Source organism: Argopecten irradians, chromosome 1 (genome assembly GCF_041381155.1).
Source record: "Argopecten irradians isolate NY chromosome 1, Ai_NY, whole genome shotgun sequence".
In the NCBI taxonomy this organism is placed as follows: domain Eukaryota; kingdom Metazoa; phylum Mollusca; class Bivalvia; order Pectinida; family Pectinidae; genus Argopecten; species Argopecten irradians.
The window spans coordinates 39,303,823-39,330,005 of NC_091134.1; the positions used below are offsets into that span (position 1 = coordinate 39,303,823).

At 36.1% G+C, this 26,183-nt stretch overlaps 1 protein-coding gene across 2 annotated transcripts; it reads left to right on the forward strand.

The window, feature by feature from the left end:
* Positions 1 to 41: 41 nt before the first annotated feature.
* On the forward strand, positions 42 to 26,174 carry LOC138327418 (testis-expressed protein 11-like). Of its 2 annotated transcripts, XM_069273500.1 has the most exons (29): positions 42 to 188; positions 352 to 494; positions 1,078 to 1,162; positions 1,559 to 1,638; positions 1,875 to 1,905; positions 2,209 to 2,258; positions 4,142 to 4,270; positions 5,027 to 5,107; positions 5,697 to 5,834; positions 6,143 to 6,238; positions 6,386 to 6,467; positions 7,008 to 7,089; positions 7,729 to 7,880; positions 8,161 to 8,246; positions 8,766 to 8,910; positions 16,844 to 16,942; positions 17,387 to 17,496; positions 18,225 to 18,355; positions 19,687 to 19,724; positions 20,056 to 20,142; positions 20,560 to 20,630; positions 21,028 to 21,144; positions 21,443 to 21,530; positions 22,619 to 22,768; positions 23,051 to 23,159; positions 23,260 to 23,371; positions 23,858 to 23,928; positions 24,073 to 24,166; positions 24,505 to 26,174. In XM_069273500.1, the coding sequence occupies exons 1-29, from the start codon at positions 149 to 151 to the stop codon at positions 24,583 to 24,585; spliced, it is 2,778 nt and encodes a 925-aa protein (XP_069129601.1). In that variant the 5' UTR covers positions 42 to 148; the 3' UTR covers positions 24,586 to 26,174. The 2 variants fall into 2 exon arrangements, with proteins under 2 accessions (XP_069129601.1, XP_069129592.1); XM_069273491.1 differs by lacking the exons at positions 42 to 188; positions 352 to 494; positions 1,078 to 1,162; ... (2 more) ...; positions 2,209 to 2,258; positions 4,142 to 4,270 and adding an exon at positions 4,686 to 4,719.
* Positions 26,175 to 26,183: the final 9 nt, after the last annotated feature.

A 26,183-nucleotide genomic window follows, 5' to 3' on the forward strand; every position in this document is an offset into this window, starting at 1 on the left:
CTCCTTCAAAGCAAGCACACGAAAGACGTCGATGGAGTATTCATTGTGTACGCAGGCGCGGGAAAATGTAAACAGACGATTCCCAGTTGATTGAACATACCATACAACTTAGGTCTATTCCTACAGTATTCAGTTGTCATAGGGGACAATGATAACAGAAATTCAAACATTTATTGCACAAATTCAAGGTATAGTTATCTCTAGGAATTATTTTATACCGAATTCCAAGAATGCCCGAAAATGGTCAAACCTCAACATGCGCCTTTGATGTAAAGTAAAAGTCTAAGAGTGTTTAAACTGTCTTATCATTCGTGTCCTTTGACAACTTAATAGACCTATTTTCCTTTCTAGCATTGCTGAAAGAAATATGCAAAGGAGAAAATGGTACGAATAAACAATGGATCGACCAGATTGATACAGTTATGTCCCTTGTAACGGACCTGCATGATGAGTACACACTTATGTCGAAAGAGCAGAGAGCTGTTTTGTCTTTAGTAAGTTTGAAAATAACCAAAATGATGATATAAAATGAATCATGTCGGTCTGACAGATTCATGCAACAATTATGAAGCTATTTCAGTTTTGATAAGACTTATTCAGTCTTTTCGAATATATATTTTTCTCAATTTTGGAATGAAAAGAAAAACCATGTTTATAACAAACACAAGTTTACAGCGAATTCATGGTTATGATTTAGTGATTTTCATTTCCTGTCAAGGTTTCTATAAGATACATGTAATGTAAGTACAATTGTATAATGAATTACATGTATGTTTTTAACAAACCATACGTTTGTTTTACTTTGCTTGACAATATATATACATTGCAGACTGCCTTCGGTTGGCTAGTGTTGTAGTGGAAAAAGATACATATAGCCAGCCTTCTGATGGAAAAAGTCAATCAGAGGGTGATATCTTTTCCACTGCAACACTAGCTAGCCTTTGGTATACCCATAATATACTAACATATTTTTAAAACTCACATCTATAGAATTGTGAGAACTTTTGTAAATCAGGTTTCCTGTTTTATGAAATTAAAATTGTTGAAAAGACTGCTGTCTTTCTTTTCTTTTTCTAGTTGGAAACTCATGCTGTCAATCTTTGGAATGTAGCAGTTGCCCTGAAAACAAAAGAATCTATTTCAGCATTAGTAAATGCAAAATGCAAGTATTTACTAGAAATATTCAAATAGTGTACTTTATTATATTGAATATTATTCACAATAGAAATATTGTACCTGAACCACAGTGGTAAATTTTAGTGAAAATGAAAGTTGAAAGATACACAAAAGTTTTCAAAAGCTTATGAATTAAGTAGCGGAAGTAGGAAGGATATGTTTGAATTTAATGGAAAAAGAAAAGCTTTATATACCAGCTATTTCATGTGGATCAAACCAGCCAAGACAGAGAGCTTTTGAATAGATTTGAAAACACTATGATCCATGTTAGCAAAACCAATTTATAATTTTGACAATTTCATCAGTTTGTATCAATCTTTTGAAAAGATTCATTTGAGTTATTTACTTTTAACATACTAATATACACTTTTGTATTCAACAGTGAGACACATTGCCTTTATTTTGGTGGATTGTTCAACTCCTGTTGAGTTCAATGAAAATACATGGAAAAAGAAAATTGTGGTAATGCTTTTTCTTCCTCATCAGATAATATTTCTAACTACCACCTGGCTACTGTTGTAAACTGAGAAACTATTGATACTAATATTATTTCTGTTCTAGACATAAAATGGATTGATGTACTAATGTACATCAAACTAAATCAATTTTAAGACAGTCTTATTTGTTCATGTGTATAGATTCAAGTAGGATAAAGTAACATGTTTATCAATGCTTGAACTTTTTCTTTTCTATTTCAGATGGGAATGAAGGCAGGTCGAGCATGGCTAGGTATGTTTATAATGTTTTGTTACCAGTTTGGTCTCAGCAACTGTGGCCAAGTGGACTATTCCGCAATTTCTATATTTTGGAAATTTTTGATACGATTTCACTCTGTCCAACTTAAAGGCTTGTCTTTGTCTTGAAATTGTCATTTCTGAGTATACTTTTAATTGAAAAATTGACCTTGCATTTTAAGAAATATTTTGAGCATTCATGTTGTACCTATTGTCCTTTTTTCTCTAAAACTGATATATCTTTTTGCTTGATAGGAAATGATAGCATGAGTAAAATATGCTTTTATGTGTTTTACAGATAGCAAAGACCCCGTTAGGGCTGATCAGGTGTTTCTTCTCACTGATCAGGTAAGTTTTAGGTATGGATTGGAACTTTCTTAGCCACTGGGGTATTGATCTTTCAGATTATTTAATATACTGAATATCTTACAAGGAGCTGCATTGACAGAGTTTTTAAGATTTTTTACCACAAATTTCTCAGAGTTGCAAATTTGATGTAGGTGTCGGGCACTGGCAGTGTAGTAGGTCTGTGCTTCTTCTTTTTTCATCTCAGGATAAACTGAAATGAACACTGAGTGGATGCTTTCGACTCTTTCAGAATAGGCTTTTGCTGGTTCCCTTTTTAGGTCACCTGAGACGAAGTCTCAAGTGACCTATTCTAATTGTCTTTTGTTCGTCGTCGTCCATCGTGCGTCGTATGTCCGTAAACAATTTACATTTTCAACTTCTTCTCCAAAACTGCTGAAGCAATTTCAATGAAATTTTGTACAAACCTTTTAGGGCATAAGGCCAATCAAAATTGTGAATTATATGGTCCCCCATCCCCGCAGTGGGCTGCGGGAGTGGCCAAAAGGGGTAAAATTGACTATAATTTGAAAAATCTTCTTCTCCACTCACAGATGTGGTAGAACCAAATACTCTTCATAGATAGAAAGGTCTTAAGGCCCTTTATTAAAATTGTGAATTATATGACCCTTGGGTCTCTCATTTCCCCCTGGGGAGGGGGTTAAGTTTACTATAGTTTGTATCAGGAAATTACATTTATGAGCATTATTTGGTCATTTGTTAAAGGAAATTAGTCAAATTTTGTCAGAATTATCAGTATAAGATGGCCATTTAATCTTTTTAACAAATTTTCCATGACTGATCCCCAGGGGCCATAGTGGCGGGGTCAAAAGGGGCAAAAAGGCTAAAACTTCAAAAATCGTCTTCTTAAATTCTGGAAATGGTAGAATCAAATACTTTTTATAGATAGAAAGGTCTTAAGGTCCTTTACAAAATTTGTGAATAATATGACCCTGGGGTCTCACATTTCCCCATGGGGAAGGGGTCAAGTTTACTATAGTTTATATAGGGAAAACACATTTATGAGCATTTTTTGCTCAATTTTCATAGGATTAGCCTGAGATAACATTTTAATATCATATCCATATTGGTCCTGGCCGACCCCCTTTTTTCTAAAATTCTGGAAATGGTAGAATCAAATACTTTTCATAGATGGAAAGGTCTTAAGGTCCTTTACAAATTTTGTGAATTATATGACTCTGGGGTCTTACATTTCCCCCTGGGGAGGAGGTCAAGTTTACAATAGTTTGTATCAGGAAATTACATTTATGAGCATTTTTTGCTCAATTTTCATAGGAAATGTGTCAAACTTGTTTAGAATTATTAGCCTGAATAGCATCTTAATATCACATCCATATTGGTCCTGGCCAACCCCCTGGGGGCAGAGGGGCGGGGCCAAAAGGGGCAAAAAGGCTAAAACTTCAAAAATCGTCTTCTTAAATTCTGGAAATGGTAGAATCAAATACTCTTTATAGATGGAAAGGTCTTAAGGTGTTTTTTATAAAAATTGTGAATTATATGACCCTGGGGTCTCATGTTTCCCCTTGGGGAAGGGGTCAAGTTTAAAACTTTAGTTTATATATGAAAAACACATTTATGAACATTATTTGCTCAATTTTCATAGGAAATGAGTCAAACTTTATAAGAATTATTAGCCTGAGATATAGTTTTATATCAAGGGCCAGTATATTAGTGTTTATATGTCTTTGTTTCATTCTAAACAAACTCAGGTGACCGTTAAGGCCAATGGGTTAAGGCCATTGGGCCTCTTGTTAAAATCATTATTTCAGCTTACTCTTGAGTTTCCCCTAATAGTTTATTTACCAATTAAATGATTTCATCATCTTCTTTTTTAAAGCCTAAATCTTTTGTGTCCATTTGGTCAGTTTGTAGCTTCAGTACAGAAGGCTGTTGTGGAGAGGAAGAACGAAGGTGCTGCTGCTAATGTGATAGAGAAACAGAGGATGGACGTACTACAGGACATGTTTAAACTCATGTGTTACAAGGCAGAAGCTGTGAGTAGATACAAAACAAAAAATACAGGACATGTTTAAACTCATGTGTTACAAGGCAGAAGCTGTGAGTAGATACAAAACAAAAAATACAGGACAAGTTTAAACTTATGTGTTACAAGGCAGAAGCTGTGAGTAGATACAAAACAAAAAATACAGGACATGTTTAAACTCATGTGTTACAAGGCAGAAGCTGTGAGTAGATACTAAAACAAAAAATACAGGACATGTTTAAACTCATGTGTTACAAGGCAGAAGCTGTGAGTAGATACAAAACAAAAAATACAGGACATGTTTAAACTCATGTGTTACAAGGCAGAAGCTGTGAGTAGATACAAAACAAAAAATACAGGACATGTTTAAACTCATGTGTTACAAGGCAGAAGCTGTGAGTAGATACAAAACAAAAAATACAGGACATGTTTAAACTCATGTGTTACAAGGCAGAAGCTGTGAGTAGATACTAAATAAAAAAATACAGGACAAGTTTAAACTTATGTGTTACAAGGCAGAAGCTGTGAGTAGATAAAATACAAACAAAAAATACAAGATTCATTTAAATTCCATTTTTAGCATGAGTTTTATCACCAATACTTTGACTTCATATAGACAAAATTATATGCATCAATTCTTTGCTTTAGTAATTCAATACTAAAAAGCAAACATGACTAGTGACATAATCTTACATATCAGAGAATCAAAATTCATGCAACTGAAAGTCGTTATATTCTATTTAGTGACGTGATTTTATTGTTTCAGGCTCTAGCCCAGGTAGACCAACAGAAAGCATTAGACTTGGTACTATTGGCAAAGGAGATGTTGCCAAGCTTTCCGAGAGAGGTTCATACCATGCTTACTTACATAGTTATGTTGCTAAGATGACACAAATAAAAGATATAAATGTTTTTAAATTGATGTAAAAATGAATAATAAAACAATTCAAATTCAAAGGGGAAAATCCTTGCTCCACCGTCGACAGAGCATAAATGATATTCATCATTTGAACAATAATTTATGTTTAAAATTATAATATATTTTGCCTTTGGTGCATGCGCAATCAGTACTTAATTCCATATAGGATATAGGTCACGGAATTTTTTTGGAATGCAATTAATTATTTTATTTAAAATATTTTTAACTTGAATTAAAATTAAAGACTCAAACTTTTCAACTTTTCAATGGTGGTAATATTGTAAAGTAAGTTACTTTTGTAACTAAAGAAAAATACTGAATCATTTACTTCTGTTTCTGATAGGGAAAAAATACCAGTTGTCAGCGGTGGAGCATCTTTAAACCATCATTACAAAAACAATTTTAGAATGTTTTACTTTGTAGAAGTCTAGCTATTATGCACAAGGTTAAAAAGATATCAAGGATTGATTGGAAAATGAATTAAAGAAACTAAATAACACATGTGCATATGTTTTAGGGTGGATATCTTTCCATGCTGTGCTACAACTTTGGAGTGGACATGTACCAACAACAGAAGTATGAACAAAGTGTCATGTGGCTGAGAGAGAGCTTTGAGTTAGGCAAAGGAAGACAAACAATTGGATCACGAAATCAAGTAAATGAAATTGATAACAAAAGAATCACTATGATTTTTATCTGTCAGTAGTAGGAATAGTTCTGATTATATGATCGGCTGATTATTTATGTATTAGAGGGAGATATCTAATAATTGATTAACTTCCAACATTATGAGCAGATCAGATAGTCATGCAGAACCCTTTGAACCTATTTTGTCAGTTGATTGTCAGGAGTACATAAGTTCAGGCGTGTAGCTTATAATATTGACTTGTTTACAGTTTATTGTAACAAAATACATTTGTCTCCGAACATAAGATGTTATACTTAGTAACTACCTGATTTCAGGCACGAACCTTGAGGTTACTCTCCAATGCCTACCTGGAATGGAATGCCAAAGAACATTGTCAGAAAGCCTTGAATGCAGTCACACTGGCCAACACAGTAGGTATATTATGGGACAAAAATTCATCTCATGTCTATAATGATGTTCTGGTGTATTTTCCAGAAAACACAAATATTGCAACTTACACTTAAAACATTTTTTATTTGAGATATTGTACTGAAACAGTTTTTGATTTTTGTTTCTAGGAACAACCTCATCCAGCTGGCTTCTATCTTAATCTGAGAGTACTTCTCTTTATTGGGGAGGCAGATGGACCTATTGAGAAAGGTTGAGTACTCACCATAACTAATCAGAATAATGCAGTAAGAAAGATAAAAACCTAGCTATTCTCTTTAAATGTCCCACTAATTATCATGATAGGTATGGTCTGTGTAAAATCCTTCTAATAGCCTTATGGAGCATGTGTTCTGTATTCTTGTTCTTCTCTCCTTGTACAAACTGCATATCTATTTTTTGATCATTTCATAAAATTTTAATCGATGGCTATTATGGTCACATGGTTAAAAATTCTCCTCACATATTTCTTTTACTCAGTGTGTAGCCCTCCAACTCTTATTTATCCATTCTGAACCTATTTTGTACAGTTTTCAAGTACTCAATGTAGGTTGATGACTTTTCCTGGGGGATGCTGGATATCGATCCTCCACTTCCTGACATGTCTTTAGATGACCCTGGCTGCCAAAAAGATGTAATCAGACAAAACCTACCAAGGAATCATGTTTAAAATGGTTATCTGCTTTTTTCCAGTATCATTAGTTATTCTTGGTAGAAACAATTTGACTTCTCTGTGAATGTTACTTGTTGCAGCCATTGAAGACATTCTACATCAGTCAGATGTTACTGTTGATCTTGGGCTGAATGTTGTGCAGCTTGTCTCTCAACATAACAGGTGTGTATTATCCTTCAATATAATGTCTCTCAACATAACAGGTATGTTTATTCCTTTAATGTCTCTCAACATAACAGGTATGTTTATTCCGTCAATGTCTCTCAACATAACAGATATGTATAATCTGTCAATCTCTCTTAACATAACAGGTATGTATAATCTGCCAATGTCTCTCAACATAACAGGTATGTGTAATCTGTCAATGTCTCTCAACATAACAGGTATGTGTAATCTGTCAATGTCTCTAACCATAACAGGTACATGTATAATCCTTCAATGTCTCTCAACATAACATTTGTATACTCCTTCAAGGTCTCTCACCATAAAAGTTTGTATAATCCTTAAATATGAATATCCATAGCCTTTCCTATTATTATACCTCTGTTCTCATTTCTGAAGCTTTTAAGACATGCAAGTAATAATGTATGCTTAAATACATACGCCGATACAAGATCTCCTAGTAAATTAACTAAGGCATTTAAAGTTTTCAATGTTTGAAAAAGTCAATAGATCAATAGCTATATCTCAGTTGTTTAGTTCATAATCATCAATACCTTGATAATGCAACCATTGGATACAAAACTGATGATTTTGTGTAATTAAATTGATTTGTTAGTGTTCAAATATCTCTTGATATAGGACCCAAATCGCTATGGAGGTCACTAAGACTTTATTGATGAACTTTGAGAAGTCTCCTGAGGTAGGGCGGATCATCATCAGCCAGTTAGAGTTACTGATACAGATGGGGAAAGTCAAGGAAGCCAAGGAATTTGTAGAGGAATCTATCACTGGTAGGTAGTTTATTTAGTGCACAGTGTGTGCCCTATTGTGACTTAAAATTCATGTTATATACAGTGGACCAGCAATAATCTGGACGCTGATAGTCTGGAAAACTCACAATCCGGACGGAGATGTCAGGGAACAGATTTCCGTAACGTTATTTATACTCACTAGTCCGTAAATTCAGTTTCTGAATCCGGAGCTTATTTTCTATAAAACTTTTAAGTTGCATAAATTGAGTAAGAGAAGAGTTTAAAGACAATGCATGCATCGGTATTGTGGATGTTTCAGCTCACAATACAGGCAAGCCTTTGGATGTTACAGTTAAGAAAAGGTTTCACCTGGTCCTATGGGAGCAGGCAGCTTTGGCATATGAGGTAGACTAGCTTTGATTTCCTTTGTGTGTAACTGTTACATTTTACCTGCCTACTAATGACCATTCAAGGTTTAAAATGGTTGATTATTTGTCCTGTAATACTTCCTGTTGACTGTTATGTCTAATGATTCATGAAAAACTTTATCGACCATTGTATCATATTTTTCATTAACTCTGGAATCAAACTTTTCCCCATCAAATCAAACCTTTCATAAACTATTGAATGAAAGATTCCATAAGATCTTTATCAACCATTGAATGACAGTTTTCATCAACTGATTAACACAAAAAAAAATTGACTGTTGGACTTCAGTCAATTATTGAATCAAATTTTATTGAACATTGAATCAGCTTGTCATTTAATCCTTGGTCTGCTGGAAACTTCATAGAACAACAATCAAAAATTAATCATCAGTCTTTATTGGATACTGATTTTTTGCTGAAAATTTGTGAACTTGTATATTTGATATTGTTCCATATTTAGTTATTAATGTTGGGTAGTGTATGGTATGATTTGTAGGCCAAAGACTATAGGGAAGCCCTTGAGTGGTATAACTACTCACTGAGTCTGTTTTCTCAGTCGGATGTGGAGGCACATAATCTGGCCAAGTTGTACAGGAACATGGCCTCATGTTACTTACATGTGGAGGAGCAAGACAAGGCATGTAAAAATTTGTACTATAATGTGATAACTTTAAATTTCATATTTGACTTTTTAAGGAAACAATTTACTTAAGTGAACTGTTTCTGGTGCATGTTTTGATGAGATAGCACTGTAAAATGGGCATGAGTTTCGACTATAGTAAAGAGATACAACACAACATAATACACAAGAGACAGTCACACAACATAATACACAAGAGACAGTCACACAACATAATACACAAGAGACAGTCACACAACATGATACACAAGAGACAGTCACACAACATTATACACAAGAGACAGTCATACAACATTATACACAAGAGATAGCCACACAACATTATACACAAGAGACAGTCACACAACATGATACACAAGAGACAGTCATACAACATGATACACAAGAGACAGTCGCACAACATGATACACAAGAGACAGTCACACAACATGATACACAAGAGACAGTCATACAACATGATACACAAGAGACAGTCATACAACATTATACATAAGAGACAGCCATACAACATGATACACAAGAGACAGCCATACAACATGATACACAAGAGATAGCCACACAACATGATATACAAGAGACGTCATACAGATACACAAGGACAGTCACACAACATGATACACAAGAGACAGTCATACAACATGATACACAAGAGACAGTCACACAACATTATACACAAGAGACCAGTCCCACACAACATTATACACAAGAGACAGTCATACAACATGATACACAAGAGACAGTCATACAACATATACACAAGAGACAGTCATACAACATTATACACAAGAGACAGTCATACAACATGATACACAAGAGACAGTCATACAACATATACACAAGAGACAGTCATACAACATTATACACAAGAGACAGTCATACAACATATACACAAGAGACAGTCATACAACATGATACACAAGAGACAGTCATACAACATATACACAAGAGACAGTCATACAACATTATACACAAGAGACAGCAACAACATGATACACAAGAGACAGTCATACAACATGATACACAAGAGACAGTCATACAACATGATACACAAGAGACAGTCACACAACATGATACACAAGAGACAGTCACACAACATGATACACAAGAGACAGTCACACAACATGATACACAAGAGACAGTCATACAACATGATACACAAGAGACAGTCCACAACATATACACAAGAGACAGTCATACAACATGATACACAAGAGACAGTCACACAACATGATACACAAGAGACAGTCATACAACATGATACACAAGAGACAGTCATACAACATGATACACAAGAGACAGTCATACAACATGATACACAAGAGACAGTCATACAACATGATACACAAGAGACAGTCATACAACATGATACACAAGAGACAGTCATACAACATGATACACAAGAGACAGTCACACAACATGATACACAAGAGACAGTCATACAACATGATACACAAGAGACAGTCGTACAACATGATACACAAGAGACAGTCATACAACATGATACACAAGAGACAGTCACACAACATGATACACAAGAGACAGTCATACAACATGATACACAAGAGACAGTCATACAACATTATACACAAGAGACAGCCATACAACATGATACACAAGAGACAGTCACACAACACATGATACACAAGAGACAGTCCACACATACAACATGATACACAAGAGACAGTCATACAACATGATACACAAGAGACAGTCATACAACATGATACACAAGAGACAGTCATACAACATGATACACAAGAGACAGTCATACAACATGATACACAAGAGACAGCCATACAACATGATACACAAGAGACAGTCACACAACATGATACACAAGAGACAGTCATACAACATGATACACAAGAGACAGTCACACAACATGATACACAAGAGACAGTCATACAACATGATACACAAGAGACAGTCATACAACATGATACACAAGAGACAGTCATACAACATGATACACAAGAGACAACAGATACACAAGAGACATACAACATTAATACACAAGAGACAGTCATACAACATTATACACAAGAGACAGTCATACAACATGATACACAAGAGACAGTCATACAACATGATACACAAGAGACAGTCATACAACATGATACACAAGAGACAGTCATACAACATGATACACAAGAGACAGTCATACAACATTATACACAAGAGACAGTCATCACACAACATATACACAAGAGACAGTCATACAACATGATACACAAGAGACAGTCACACAACATGATACACAAGAGACAGTCACACAACATGATACACAAGAAGAGACAGTCACACAACATGATACACAAGAGACAGTCATACAACATGATACACAAGAGACAGTCATACAACATGATACACAAGAGACAGCCACACAACATGATACACAAGAGACAGTCACACAACATGATACACAAGAGACAGTCACACAACATGATACACAAGAGACAGTCATACAACATATACACAAGAGACAGTCGTACAACATGATACACAAGAGACAGCCATACAACATGATACACAAGAGACAGTCATACAACATGATACACAAGAGACAGCCATACAACATTATACACAAGAGACAGTCATACAACATAATACACAAGAGACAGCCACACAACATGATACACAAGAGACAGCCACACAACATGATACACAAGAGACAGCCACACAACATGATACACAAGAGATAGCCACACAACATGATACACAAGAGACAGCCACACAACATGATACACAAGAGATAGCCACACAACATGATACACAAGAGACAGTCATACAACATGATACACAAGAGACAGCCACACAACATTATACACAAGAGACAGTCATACAACATGATACACAAGAGACAGCCATACAACATGATACACAAGAGACAGTCACACAACATGATACACAAGAGACAGTCATACAACATGATACACAAGAGACAGTCACACAACATGATACACAAGAGACAGTCATACAACATGATACACAAGAGACAGTCACACAACATTATACACAAGAGACAGCCATACAACATGATACACAAGAGACAGTCACACAACATTATACACTATACACAAGAGACAGTCGTACAACATTATATACAAGAGACAGTCATACAACATGATACACAAGAGACAGTCATACAACATTATACACAAGAGACAGTCGTACAACATGATACACAAGAGACAGTCATACAACATTATACACAAGAGACAGTCGTACAACATTATACACAAGAGACAGTCATAACAACATGATACACAAGAGACAGTCACACAACATTATACACAAGAGACAGCCATACAACATGATACACAAGAGACAGTCACACAACATTATACACTATACACAAGAGACAGTCCGTACAACATTATATACAAGAGACAGCCATACAACATGATACACAAGAGACAGTCATACAACATTATACACAAGAGACAGTCATACAACATGATACACAGAGACAGTCACACAACATTATACACTATACACAAGAGACAGTCGTACAACATTATATACAAGAGACAGATACAACATGATAACAAGAGACAGATACACAAGAGACAGTCATACAACATAATATACACAAGAGACAGTCATACAACATGATACACAAGAGACAGTCACACACAACATGATACACAAGAGACAGTCACACAACATTATACACAAGAGACAGTTACAACATGATACACAAAGAGACAGTCATACAACATTATACACAAGAGACAGTCACACAACATGATACACAAGAGACAGTCATACAACATGATACACAAGAGACAGTCACACAACATGATACACAAGAGACAGTCACATACAACATGATACACAAGAGACAGCCACACAACATGATACACAAGAGACAGTCGTACAACATTATACACAAGAGACAGTCCATACAACATGATACACAAGAGACAGTCGTACAACATGATACACAAGAGACAGTCACACAACATGATACACAAGAGACAGTCACACAACATTATACACAAGAGACAGTCATACAACATTATACACAAGAGACAGCCACACAACATGATACACAAGAGACAGTCATACAAACATGATACACAAGAGACAGTCACACAACATGATACACAAGAGGACGGTCATACAAACATGATATACACAAGAGACAGTCACACAACATGATACACAAGAGACAGTCATACAACATGATACACAAGAGACAGTCACACAACATGATACACAAGAGACAGTCATACAACATGATACACAAGAGACAGTCACACAACATTATACACTAAGAGACAGCCATCTACAACATGATACACAAGAGACAGTCATACAACATGATACACAAGAGACAGTCACACAACATGATACACAAGAGACAGTTCATACAACATGATACACAAGAGACAGTCATACAACATGATACACAAGAGACAGTCATACAACATGATACACAAGAGACAGTCACACAACATGATATACAAGAGACAGTCATACAACATGATACACAAGAGACAGTCACACAACATGATACACAAGAGACAGTCACACAACATGATACACAAGAGACAGTCACACAACATTATACACAAGAGACAGTCACACAACAACACTATACACAAGAGACAGTCGTACAACATTATACACAAGAGACAGTCATACAACATGATACACAAGAGACAGTCATACAACATTATACACAAGAGACAGTCGTACAACATGATACACAAGAGACAGTCACACAACATTATACACTATACACAAGAGACAGTCGTACAACATTATATACAAGAGACAGTCATACAACATGATACACAAGAGACAGTCATACAACATAATACACAAGAGACAGCCACACAACATGATACACAAGAGACAGCCACACAACATTATACATTATACACAAGAGACAGTCATACAACATGATACACAAGAGACAGTCACACAACATGATACACAAGAGACAGTCACACAACATGATACACAAGAGACAGTCACACAACATGATACACAAGAGACAGTCACACAACATGATACACAAGAGACAGTCACACAACATGATACACAAGAGACAGTCACACAACATGATACACAAGAGACAGTCATACAACATGATACACAAGAGACAGTCATACAACATGATACACAAGAGACAGTCACACAACATGATACACAAGAGACAGTCATACAACATGATACACAAGAGACAGTCACACAACATTATACACAAGAGACAGTCATACAACATGATACACAAGAGACAGTCACACAAATGAACACAACAGACGCATACACATGATACACAAGAGACAGTCACACAACATATACACAAGAGACAGCAACAACATGATACACAAGAGACAGTCTACAACATGATATACACAAGAGACAGTCTACAACATATACACAAGAGACAGTCATACAACATGATACACAAGAGACAGTCATACAACACATGATACACAAGAGACAGCTACAACATGATACACAAGAGACAGTCATACAACATGATACACAAGAGACAGTCATACAACATGATACACAAGAGACAGTCATACAACATGATACACAAGAGACAGTCACACAACATGATACACAAGAGACAGCCATACAACATGATACACAAGAGACAGTCGTACAACATTATACACAAGAGACAGCCCTACAACATGATACACAAGAGACAGTCATACAACATTATACACAAGAGACAGTCATACAACATGATACACAAGAGACAGTCACACAACATTATACACTATACACAAGAGACAGTCGTACAACATTATATACAAGAGACAGTCATACAACATGATACACAAGAGACAGTCATACAACATAATACACAAGAGACAGTCACACAACATGATACACAAGAGACAGTCACACAACATGATACACAAGAGACAGCCACACAACATGATACACAAGAGACAGTCATACAACATTATACACAAGAGACAGTCATACAACATGATACACAAGAGACAGTCATACAACATGATACACAAGAGACAGTCACACACAACATGATACACAAGAGACAGTCACAACATGATACACAAGAGACAGTCATACAACATGATACACAAGAGACAGTCACACAACATATACACAAGAGACAGTCATACAACATGATACACAAGAGACAGTCATACAACATGATACACAAGAGACAGTCATACAACATTATACACAAGAGACAGTCATACAACATGATACACAAGAGACAGTCACACAACATGATACACAAGAGACAGTCATACAACATATACACAAGAGACAGTCATACAACATTATACACAAGAGACAGTCATACAACATTATACACAAGAGACAGTCATACAACATGATACACAAGAGACAGTCATACAACATGATACACAAGAGACAGTCATACAACATGATACACAAGAGACAGTCATACAACATTATACACAAGAGACAGTCATACAACATGATACACAAGAGACAGTCATACAACATGATACACAAGAGACAGTCATACAACATGATACACAAGAGACAGTCTACACACAACATATAATACACAAGAGACAGTCATACAACATTATACACAAGAGACAGTCATACAACATAATACACAAGAGACAGTCACACAACATAATACACAAGAGACAGTCATACAACATATACACAAGAGACAGTCATACAACATTATACACAAGAGACAGCACACATACACAACATTAATACACAAGAGACAGTCATAACAACACATTATACACAAGAGACAGTCATACAACATGATACACAAGAGACAGTCATACAACATGATACACAAGAGACAGCACACACATACAACATGATACACAAGAGACAGCAACATAATACACAAGAGACAGTCACACAACATTATACACAAGAGACAGTCATACAACATAATACACAAGAGACAGTCACACAACATTATAACACAAGAGACACATACAACATTATACACAAGAGACAAAACATATACAAGAGACAGCCACACAACATAATACACAAGAGACAGTCATACAACATTATACACAAGAGACAGTCATACAACATGATACAAAGAGACAGCCACACAACATTATACACAAGGAGTAACATAGAATCTATTCTGTTTTGATGTCAAATACATTTTAATTGGATCTAATAACAACTCTTTAATATTATTTTGAATCCGACAACGAGGAAACTTTGTTTACACTTCATGCAGTAGGCCAACCGAGTAGGCTAATGACGAGCATGATATTGTCTGCCGCCTAAGGATCAGTCTTAAGAACAAATAGAAGACCGAAATCGTTTTTTAGTTTATTATTAATTCAAAGCAAATCTGTCATCTATGAAAAGGTGAAATGTACATTAAGTAATTAAAGTTTATTTAGATTATCATATGACGCAAAACCTTACCGAAGCGTGAACTAGAAGTAGTCGATCCTACTCTGGGTTTGTGTTCATACGTCGTTCAGTTTACGCTAATTTGAACGCAACTCCCCTCCCATTGACTATATAGGGGCATATGTAAATATAAGAGACAGCCATACAACATTATACACAAGAGATAGCCACACAACATTATACACAAGAGACAGCCATACAACATTATACACAAGAGACAGTCATACAACATAATACAAAAGAGACAGCCACACAGTGCATACAAGGGAAGCTGTCCCTAAAAGACCTTTACAAATACAGTGTACAGATTTAAATTCAAATAAACCAATACCAATGAAGGCTAAGCAGAGACGGATCAAATTCTTATTTCGTTTCTCACAGCGGATCACAATAAACTTGTGTTACCATTGTGTCACTTGATCAATCTTTATTTACAAAATCATTCATTTAGACAACAAGCTTTCTGTATCATAATAGCTAAATTCTGCCTTTAGACTAAACATGTAAGGTGTCATGTTTTAATTTCAAATTTTTGGAAATCTGGTACTAGGCAGTAGAGACAGCTGAGCAGGCAGAACGTTGGGAACCAAGGTCTATCCATACCCAGTTCATCCTCTATAAAGTTTATCTCGCTGGAGCAGATGTTGATAAGGGTAAGAAAGCAGATACCATATGTCATTAGTTCCAACTATCAAATATTAGCTTCAAAGTTAAAAATCTAAGAACGGGATATCTTGTCTATAATTATTTGAAATAGCATCTGTAAGAAGAAGAGGAAGCAAGAAGTAAATATGAAATACGAGAAATAAGATGAAGACACAACAAAAATCTTATATTTTTTCATCAGCTATACATCATTACCATTAGGCTACATTATGCAAAGACCTCATTAATTACCCAGTACCCATGCCACTTACACTCTGGATATATAGCTTATCCTTAAAGAGTTCTAACTAAAAAATGTTTGCAATGAAAACATTGAATCTTAAGACCCTTGGCATGCAATTGGGTATGCTCACTGAAATCAGGTGTTTGTTCTCAATTGTTTAAATAATTCGATGGTGTTTTGAAAGTTAAGATGATTTTTGTGTTGTCAGCCAAGTGTGTGCTACAGAAGATGTGTAAGATGGTATCTAGTCCTGACCTTGGGGATGACAATACTGACACACATGACATCATGTGTCTTGCAGCTCAAATGGCATTCGAGGTAACCAGGTTTTATAACAACAATGTGTCAAGAAGCACACAAAATGTTTAACAATGGTCAATGGATGAGCGTTTTATGCCCACTTAGGTCCTGATCCATAGTGATTTTGTAAAAGGAGCGGGTCGGTGTGGTTTATACATTGTGTTAAATGCGGTCTCTGTCACTCAGCTGACGGAGCATGCTTCTTTGACTCGGTTGGTAGAGTCGTAGATTTCCAGGCCAATTCAAAATACCATGCTACACTGGGTTTGATTCCTGGTCGGGGCACTCGACAGGAACGTATATTTTCTCTGTTCTTCTACAATTTTGACTGATCCAAGGTCAAATACTTTCAATGGCTCCAAGGCCAAGGTCAAGGTCACTGTTATAGTAAGAAATTAAGTCAGAATAGTTATGATATGGATGCTTCAGGTTTATATCTAAATACTTAAATTGATTCCTAATGAAGGTGGCATCATTTTACTATAGTGATTTTATACCCAATCACATTATCATGCTCAGTGGTGGCCTTTTGTAATTCAGTAAAAGCTTGAGCATTCAAATCCTAAAATCATTTGCTGTTGATGTGTTGTTTTACGTTGAAACCTGTTTATGTAAACATGGTATTTTACATTGAAACTTACCAACATACAGACAAGATGAAAGTTTACCTACAATCAAAATGGTTTCCATGAGGTTGAGAATTTTCATTTAGATTAATTAATCTGTTGTTAAATTGTTTGTTGAAGGAGAATCACCAATTAATTGCCTCCTTGGCCCTGGAGTGTGTAGCTAATAGTGGCTCTGATCCCTGGCAGGTCCTAACAGCCCTTCGCTGTCTCATCAGACTTAGACTTACCTCTCAGGATAGAGACCCAAGGTAAATCAGATCTTATACATGTCCTCACAGCTCTCTGTTGTGTCATCAGACTTAAACTTACCTCTCAGGATAGAGACCCAAGGTAAATCAGATCTTATACATGTCCTCACAGCTCTCTGTTGTGTCATCAGACTTAGACTTACCTCTCAGGATAGAGACCCAAGGTAAATCAGATCTTATACATGTCCTCACAGCTCTCCACTGTCTCATCAGACTTAGACTTACCTCTCAGGATAGAGACCCAAGGTAAATCAGATCTTATACATGTCCTCACAGCTCTCTGTTGTGTCATCAGACTTAGACTTACCTCTCAGGATAGAGACCCAAGGTAAATCAGATCTTATACATGTCCTCACAGCTCTCCACTGTCTCATCAGACTTAGACTTACCTCTCAGGATAGAGACCCAAGGTAAATCAGATCTTATACATGTCCTCACAGCTCTCTGTTGTGTCATCAGACTTAGACTTACCTCTCAGGATAGAGACCCAAGGTAAATCAGATCTTATACATGTCCTCACAGCTCTCCACTGTCTCATCAGACTTAGACTTACCTCTCAGGATAGAGACCCAAGGTAAATCAGATCTTATACATGTCCTCACAGCTCTCTGCTGTGTCATCAGACTTAGACTTACCTCTCAAGATAGAGACCCAAGGTAAATCAGATCTTATACATGTCCTCACAGCTCTCTGTTGTGTCTTACCTCTCAGGAAATACACCCAAGGTAAATCTGATCTTATACATGTCCTCACAGCTCTCTGCTGTGTCATCAGACTTAGACTTACCTCTCAGGATAGAGACCCAAGGTAAATCAGATCTTATACATGTCCTCACAGCTCTCTGCTGTGTCATCAGACTTAGACTTACCTCTCAGGATAGAGACCCAAGGTAAACCAGATCTTATACATGTCCTCACAGCTCTCCACTGTCTCATCAGACTTAGACTTACCTCTCAGGATAGAGACCCAAGGTAAAGCAGATCTTATACATGTCTTCACAGCTCTCTGTTGTGTCTTACCTCTCAGGAAATACACCCAAGGTAAATCTGATCTTATACATGTCCTCACAGCTCTCTGTTGTGTCAGCAAACAACTCATTTAGAGTCTGAAAATTAGTATACAACTGTTTTTGGAGACACTGAATACACTAGTCATACCTGTAGAAATGAAGACGTCTGAAAATCCAACCAACATGGCTTCTTTGGCCCCTATGGATCAACTTAATAGGGATTTGGGCCCTTTCTGAAAAGACATCAATTTTCTAGTTTTGTATAGGATTATCTGTAGCAATAAAGGTGTTGATTAATTAGTGATATTCTTTCTATTTTCAGGACAGATCCTTCCAATATCGATAGAAGTATTCAAACTGGTGAGTTGTTTTATATAAACTCGAATTGCATTTATTATCAGATCATATTTCACTAACTTCCTCCCACAATTGATTGCTTCTACTTGCTGGTAATATAGGAACATCTCTAAGCAGCAAGTAATTACTATGGTTTTGCTATCAAGTGATATTTAGCAGAGCATCATCAAGTTCGATATGGTGTCATATATTTATAATCAATTCAAAATGGCTTTAGAGAAGTAGGAATAACATGAAGTGCTATTTTCTTCTTATTTTTATTTTTCAGAAATCATACATGCTGCTATCTCCATGACTTAACTTTAATATCGTGTAAAAAATGTTGCTGTTTCAGCCTATCACAAATTACTGCAACTTCAAAATGAAAGCAAAGAAAACCATTGTCAGGTCCAAAATGAAGCCAGCTGGTTTATTAAAATAGGTAATTTCTTATACTGTATTTGTTCTAAGTGCCCAGACTATTAAAACGATAGAATAAAAAGAAAAATGTTTGATAAGTAATTATAAGAAATTACATAGGTGATTACGTAGGCATGATATTTTCTATTGAATTTGCCACCACAGCATCAGTAGTGTCGGGTCCCAAATTACCATTTATAACACAACTTGACCACTTTGCTACAGAGATCACTTTTTCCTTGTCCCTTGGGTTTGAGTGTAGTTTTGATATCTGCAGGAATTTTAGAAGGAAATAGAACAGTTTGGGGGGGGGGGGTGGTAACTATTTCTGTCTGTCTTATACAGAGGATTCCGCTTATTTGAATAAGTCATTTTCCAGAAGAAAATATGCAAATAACTGGAGTATTCGAGTCTGATACATTATCTTACATTAATACAGCCTGGAACCTAGCCTTGCAGTGTGAGGAGAGTCCACATAGGATGAAAACACTCTTCTCTCTCTGTCAGCAGGTAAAATGGTGCCAGAATGCGTAGGTGTTTCAAAACTTATTATTGCACTTTTACTCAACAAATAGAGCTCGGTCCCAATGCAAGCATGACTGAAATATAATGACACTGAATAAAATTTTCAAACAGAAATAACAATAGAAAAATCACAAAAAAAAAACCAAAATGTTATGATAATGACACTATATGCATTGTAATGAAAATGCCTTTAATGTAATATTGAAAAACAGAAACCTGTAAAGACTTTTGATATCATGATTCCTCATAGAAGTCCTGACGTCAGTTCATGATATACCTACAGTTGTAGAACTAAGATTTTGATAGCATGATTCTTCGTATTGTCTCGTAAATTATATCATAATATCTATTAATAGTTCAAATAGACATTGTTTACCCCTAGCTGTCGTCGCTGTGTCCCTGTGACAACAGTAACCTGACCAGACAGAAGACGTGTATGTTGATGGCAGCAGCTGCCAGTCTACAGGTGGCCAGGCTATCTACAGAGGAGGCAGAGAAGGTAGGGTCTTGCTCTTATACTGCTGACATATTAACAACTATAAAAAAGGGAAATGTCTCAAAGTATTTTAACCACTTGCAAAATATCATTAAAACATAAAGAAACCAAAGTTTAACATATTCAAGTATCCATGTCAATAAATGTTTCTTGTGGAAAAGGCTGTTGGTTTGAGTTTACAAATAATGCCCTAGAAACCTCTAAATTGCATTTATCAATTTCTGCATTAGCAAATTTATCCTTCATTATGTCTTTGTTTTGTTATCTCGGACAATTACTAAAATATAAAATTGCATTACAGAAATATTGTCTGGAAGAGGCTTTACAGCATGTGAAGAACTGTAGAGGTCTAATTAACCAGTTACAGCAGAACGCACTGGTCACGGCAGGTACAGTTGTCTCCCCTTACTGGTCATGCCAGGTACAGTTGTCACCCCTTACTGGTCATGGCACATACAGTTGTTTTCCCTTACTGGTCATGGCAGGTACAGTTGTCTCCCCTTACTGGTCATGGCAGGTACAGTTGACTCCCCTTATGACAGGCACAGTTGTCTCCCCTTACTGGTAATGGCAGATACAGTTGACTTCCCTTACTGGTCATGGCAGGTACAGTTGTCTCCCCTTACTGGTCATGTCAGGTACAGTTGACTCCCCTTATTGACAGGCACAGTTGTCTCCCCTTACTGGTTATGGCAGATTCAGTTGATTTCCCTTACTGGTCATGGCAGGTACAGTTGACTCCCCTTACTGGTCATGGCAGGTACAGTTGACTCCCCTTACTGGTCATGGAAGGTACAGTTGTTTCCCCTTACTGGTCATGGCAGGTACAGTTGACTTCCCTATGACAGGTACAGTTGTCTCCCCTTACTGGTCATGGAAGGTACAGTTGTTTCCCCTTTCTGGTCATGACAGGAACTGTTGTCTCCCCTTACTGGTCACATCAGGTACAATTGTCTCCCCTTACTGGTAATTTCAGGTATAGCTGACTCCCCTTACTGGTCATGGCAGGTACAGTTGACGCCCCTTACGACAGGCACAGTTGTCTCCCCTTACTGGTCATGGCAGGTACAGTTGACTCCCCTTACGACAGGCACAGTTGTCTCCCCTTACTAGTTATAACAGACACAGTTGACTCCCCTTAAGACATACAGTTGTCTCTCCTTACTGGTCATTGCCGGTACAGTTGACTCCCCTTACTGCAGGTATAGTTATCTCCCCTTACTTGTCATGGCAGGTACCCCTTACTGGTCACCACAGGTGCAGTTGTCTACCCGTCAACACAGCTACAGTTATCTCCCCTAACTGGCCACCACAGGTACTATTGTCTCCCCTAACTGTTTACAAAAAAAACTGTGGTGTCTCCCCTCACAGGTCAACACATGTACAGTCCCCCCTCTTTACTAGCCACATCAAATCATCCCCATATTATTTAATTGGCATATTTCTCAGAATCAAATTATTGTTATTGTCATAATAGAGAGCAAAGGAAAAGACACTACAGAGACATTATTACTGCTGTACGAGTTTGAGGCCCAAGTGAAACTCAATGATCCGATGTCAGAGCAGACCCTAGAACAAGCCCTGCGTCTTCCCAACCCAGACCCAAAGACATTTGAAACATTGGCCGGTACAGTATTTATGGTTTCTGATCTGCATTGAAATATAGATATACTAATAGGCTAAAATTGTATCTTGTGTATCAGTACAATTAAACAAGAAACGGGAATCATTTCTTGTTTAAGTTTAGACGTGTTAAAGACTGTAGAGGTGTCTAGTAGACAAGTAGGAATAATGGGAATTATGTATACAGCATTAACTTTACAGGAATTGTTAAAAGAATTTACAGAAAAATCATGCATGTAGATTTAATAAATCAGATTTACCTAATAAAAGAGTCATATAATTTCAGCCCTGGCCATGGAGCCCCCTGCTCAAAGTAAGAATTTGAGTGTAAGAGCAATCAAGGTCGCCATAAGGAAACACCTACAGCTGCCACAGCCTGATTTTACCAAATGCAGGTATGTCAGGGTGTTCTGAACTTTTACTCCCCATTTATTGGAATTGAATGTGTATTTAAATGCATCACTTCATTAACTAAGACTCCTTTCTTCACCACAGCAAACTTTTCCACAGTCTGGTACAGCTTTCTCTTTCTGTGGATTCAGGAACCAGGGAGGAGGCTCTCACATACTACTCTGAGGTCCTAGAGGTCATTGATAAAAGGTCACAGGTAAGTACATTTATGTTATGGCCAAAGGTCAAAGGTAGGTACAAAGGTCATCAACAAAAAGTCAAAGGTAAGTACATAGAGGTCATTAATAAAAGATCACAGGTAAATACATAGAGGTCATTGACAAAAGGTCAAAGCTTATTACATTTGTACATAGAGCTCTTAAACAGAAGCACTGACAAAAGATCACAGGTGGGTTTTTTTTCTCTCTAGTTTTCACCCGACATAGACATTTCAAAAGGCTTAAGTTCCATGCCATCTGACAAAAAATGATAATTTCTGGTAAGCTCTTAATTAATAACTACACTTTATACAGATCATTGGCCAGGTACTGTTATTAATACAAAGACAGTCTCTGCATATGTCAGATGACACCAACATCACAAGTTTTGGAAATCATACAATATTGTCATTTATAGCCATCTACAGTTCAAACCTGAATACATAAATACAATGATTTTAGCAGAAATTATTTGTATCAAACAGGGTCAGTATCCAGAAATGGAGGTCCTCTGGCTTATGACTAAAGCATGGAACTGTGGAATCAACTTTTACAGGTAAACTCATAGATTCATGTACATCTTAAAATAATTTTAGAAATCTATATTTTGCTATTTAATTTAATGGAAAAAAATAATTTGCTGCCTTCAAAATTTACTTTAAATTATTTAAAGTATTGAACATCATATTCCTATTTTCAGTTCTGGTCGATGTGATGAAGCTGAGCGTTGGTGTAGCACCAGTCTAAAGCTCCTTAAGTACCTCGACACCATGAGGGCAAATTATGAGGAACATGTAAGTCGTTGATGTGCCATGGCCATCTAAGCATTTCACCCATACTGTAATCTTTGATCTAAATTAGAGAAGTAAATTTTTCTTCAATTCTTTTTTCCCTCCACATCACTGAAAGTATGTTACGTGCCTGGGCTCTTTCACTTGTTGAATTTAAGTGGAATCAACATTTTCAAGAATGTATCTTGTGTAAAGTAATGTGTGCTTATTAAATTTGACACCTGGCACATTTTGTTTCGTATTGCATTTATCCAGTTTTTTAAGTCAAAATGTATTGAGCAATCACTAGATGTTAATGGAAAGTTTCATTTTTTTATTTACTTATTTGTCTGTTGTTTAAGATGAACACCACATATGGACAAATTTTGGCAAGGATGGAAAGACTGGGAAACCGGAATCAAGGGAAAAACCTCCAGGAGTAGGATAATTGTTTTATTATTTTGTAAAGCTTCGGAGATGATAAATCGCCTTGCAATTTACTTTAAACATTGACGTACATGCAGTCAGATTATTAACAGCATTCAATTAAAAAACAACAGTTACAACTGATATTCAAAGTGTATCCGAAGGACCATTTTCCTCAAAGTGTCATGAATTTATTTTACAAAGAGCCAAATGAATTGTAATAATTTTATTTCATGAAGAGCTTTAGGAATTATTTCGTTTTATTTCAACAACAGCTATATGAATTATTCTTTTATTTTATGGAGAGCTAAAAGAATTGCTATTGTTTTATTTCACCAAGAGCCATATGAATTATTATTTCATTTTATGGAGAGCTGTATGTATTGTTATACCGTAGTTTAATTTCTGTAAGAGCAATTGCTTTTGTTTATATGACATTAATATTATTATCGTTACTTAAATGAATTGTGTAGAAATTGCGTTTTGATAAATTGTTATTATTATATATTATGTACTGAAATTTCAAATTCTGACAGATTGCTAAAATATACCAGCTATATAAAACCAGTGTTGTTTGTTATTATCTGATAATAAATACTTTAGGATCTCTCAATCTTCATCCTCTACCAAATGTTGGAAAAAGAAATGTACTATAAAGAAACTATTCTGATATTACATATGCATTTTGTTCATGAAATTTTCACTTATAGTAAAATTAAAGTATGTCACTTTGATTAAAGTATGCCACTTTAATTCCCCCAAATAAAATGATTTAAAACTAAAGCTGACAAAATCAGAAATTGTTTGCTCAAATGTGAACATTGCATTGTTAAATTTATTTTCTGTAAACCATTAATACATGTACAGTACATATTGTAGCTACATATACTAGGAAGATTAATCCTTTGTTTAAAAAGCATTGCTCTATTACTGTAACATACATTCATTTTAAAAATGTATAGTTATTTTTTATATCAACAAAGTTAGGGAGTATACTGGAATAAGCTTGTCCGTCTGTCCTTAGAGAGAGAAAATGCTGTTAAGTGTTAGCCACTGACTTACAATTCTAGTTTGGCTTATGGATTTAATTGCTTCCGTCTACACATTTGGTGCTAAGGATCACTGGCAAGGATGAAAAATTTGTATTATGCAGGCTAACATCCAAAGGCTCGGATTAAAATTTCTCCTATACTTAACAGGGTTATCCCACGGTTGCTAGGGAAAAGATAACTATCTATTACAGGAGTAGGGAAAGGACAATTCACACGCGCTAAACAATGACGTGACGTCATCAATACATGTGGTGCCTATTGTCGTTGAGGTCATTAATTTTGACGCACTGTGACGTTCCTATGATGGCGGCGCTTTGGAATTATTTATAAAAACTGCATTTTAATATGTTTCGTAAAAGTATGGGAGAAAAATAATCAAACATGGGTCTATCAAGTGGACAGGGATATCTCAACCCACGTGAAAGACATTGGCCGCCAACCTTGAGATCGGCAAGCCTCAGGTTGACCAGCCAAAATCTTTCACTCAGGTTGAGATTTCCCTGTCCACTTGACAGACCCATGTAAGATTATATTAGTCTTTTGTTCAATTCTATATTGTTGTT

Bases quoted from the DNA above. Each gene is read 5' to 3' on its own strand.
- LOC138327418 (XM_069273500.1), top strand. From the start codon at position 149: ATGATAACAGAAATTCAAACATTTATTGCACAAATTCAAG. The intron at 6,468-7,007 runs GTTGAGTACTCA...TACTTGTTGCAG, and splicing joins AGATGGACCTATTGAGAAAG to CCATTGAAGACATTCTACAT. The intron at 16,943-17,386 runs GTAAGAAAGCAG...TTGTGTTGTCAG, and splicing joins TGGAGCAGATGTTGATAAGG to CCAAGTGTGTGCTACAGAAG.